The sequence below is a fragment of the Triticum dicoccoides genome, chromosome 7A (genome assembly GCF_002162155.2).
Source record: "Triticum dicoccoides isolate Atlit2015 ecotype Zavitan chromosome 7A, WEW_v2.0, whole genome shotgun sequence".
In the NCBI taxonomy this organism is placed as follows: domain Eukaryota; kingdom Viridiplantae; phylum Streptophyta; class Magnoliopsida; order Poales; family Poaceae; genus Triticum; species Triticum dicoccoides.
In genome coordinates, this window is record NC_041392.1 from 6,205,119 (window position 1) to 6,206,850 (window position 1,732).

A 1,732-nucleotide genomic window follows, 5' to 3' on the forward strand; every position below is an offset into this window, starting at 1 on the left:
TGCGACGAGGCAACATCACACCCGTAGGCAACCACGTGTTGAGTTCCTCCGGCCAACGCAGATCCAGATCGGGTGGATCGAGAGCTCCTAGCCACCGCTTCAGTCAGCGGCGGAGCCAGGATCTCCCCCCTTGGTACTCATTTGTGCAATGCAATAGCAATATACACAACAAGCTAGCAATAGTGTACCAATGGGTCAACAATTCTTTGGTATTCCATGGAATGCTCAGGAAGACTCCCGGCGTCGTCACAGGTGGCTGCGTCGAGGGCGAACCACCGGGCATAGCTTCTTCCACCACCATCGCCAAGACCACAGCGTCATCATCATGGAGAGGGAAGCCGCATCCAGGGGAGGTCTAGCCACTGCCGTCACTGTCCGGGCTTCATCCGATAGCGACCCTCGACGGCGGCGGCGAGGGAAGCAGCGGGTGGGGGTTAGGTCCCCTTGTGACCCCACAGCAGGGCGGGGCGCGTGGTCAGTTTTCACTGACTAATCTTGTTTTTCGATTGACCGACACGGTGATGTACGGTTAATTATGCTTCCGTCTGTACTGTTTGGTATGTTTTAAGCTAGAGAAACGGCAAAAGGGTTTAGTGGTTCAGTTAAAGTCAATCTATATGGGGTAGATAAACACCTGATAGTTGGATTATATCAATTCAAATACGCGCTATGTGTGTATGAAGAAAGGGTGTGGTTGGATCTCAATCGACTAAAACTTAATCAAGCCTCGGTCAAGCGACACAACATATAAAAAAATAAAAAGAGAAATTTGCACGAATCTCCACGTAAGATCCCGTCGAAGGAAAGGACAGGATGTGTCGTGGGCCGGTGCCGGTGGCGTTGTCGTGGATAATTTGGACGTGGACGGAGTGTGTGGCACCGCTGTGCTCCTCGTGACCCTCCCCGCTTGTAAAACGTGACCATCGGCGGGGGCGGGGGCACAAGAGAGGCAGTACGCGCGCACTGATGGCACTAGAGCTGTGGCCACCCGTGAAGTTGAAGCCAAATCGAAGTGCATGCGCCCGTGACGACGAGGAAGAGGACGACAGGCCATGAGCAGCAGTGCAGCACTGCCTTCCTTGGCTGCATTGCATGGATCAAGATTAAGATTAGGCGGCGAAAAAGGCAAAAGAGGTAGAGGTACTAGTAGGCGACTCGCCCGTAGAGGGCAGCAGGAAACTAGTTAATGTCGGCTATATAAATAAATATAAATAGCACCATAATGAGAATAAAATAATGGAAAGATTTTGTAAAGTGCAATTAGTGCATTAAGATCGTGCCTCCTAGCTCAGCGCCACCCCAAGGCAATGCTGGTCTGGATTGGATGGATCTTCTTCTTCCTCTCCTCCTCCTATAAATAGAGCGAGAAGGGGTGGATCCTAGTCTCACAACCCAATCCGCCAATCCCTTCCGGCTTCCGCTCCGTCCTCCAAACAACAGAGAGAGACAGGGGTAGAGATCCCCGTCTCGATTCTCGAGGGAGGAGCAACAGCAGCAGCAATGGCGTCGCCGCAGGCGCCACCCCTCCTCCTCCAGGTATGTGCTTATGCTGTACCGCCACCACCACCACCAACCTCGCCTCTGCTATTCATCCATCGCCGCCCATTCATGGCTTCCCTTTCGGTTTAATTTCTCCTAGCACCGCTCGCTACTCTTCTTCCTTTCTTTATGCCTGTCCGGTCCGGCCCTGCAATTAAAAGCTTCACGCTGTTTCTTCCTTGGTTTCTGTTTG

The 1,732-nt window shown here is 52.5% G+C and overlaps 1 protein-coding gene across 1 annotated transcript in view; it reads left to right on the top strand.

Moving 5' to 3' along the window:
• The first annotated feature begins 1,360 nt into the window (after positions 1-1,360).
• LOC119329048 (probable polygalacturonase) overlaps positions 1,361-1,732 on the top strand; it is a 2,698-nt gene continuing 2,326 nt past the window's right edge. The window contains exon 1 of the mRNA XM_037602035.1: positions 1,361-1,536. Within this exon, the coding sequence (XP_037457932.1) occupies positions 1,501-1,536 (36 nt within the window). The 5' untranslated portion in view covers positions 1,361-1,500. The remainder of the gene's footprint in view (positions 1,537-1,732) is intronic.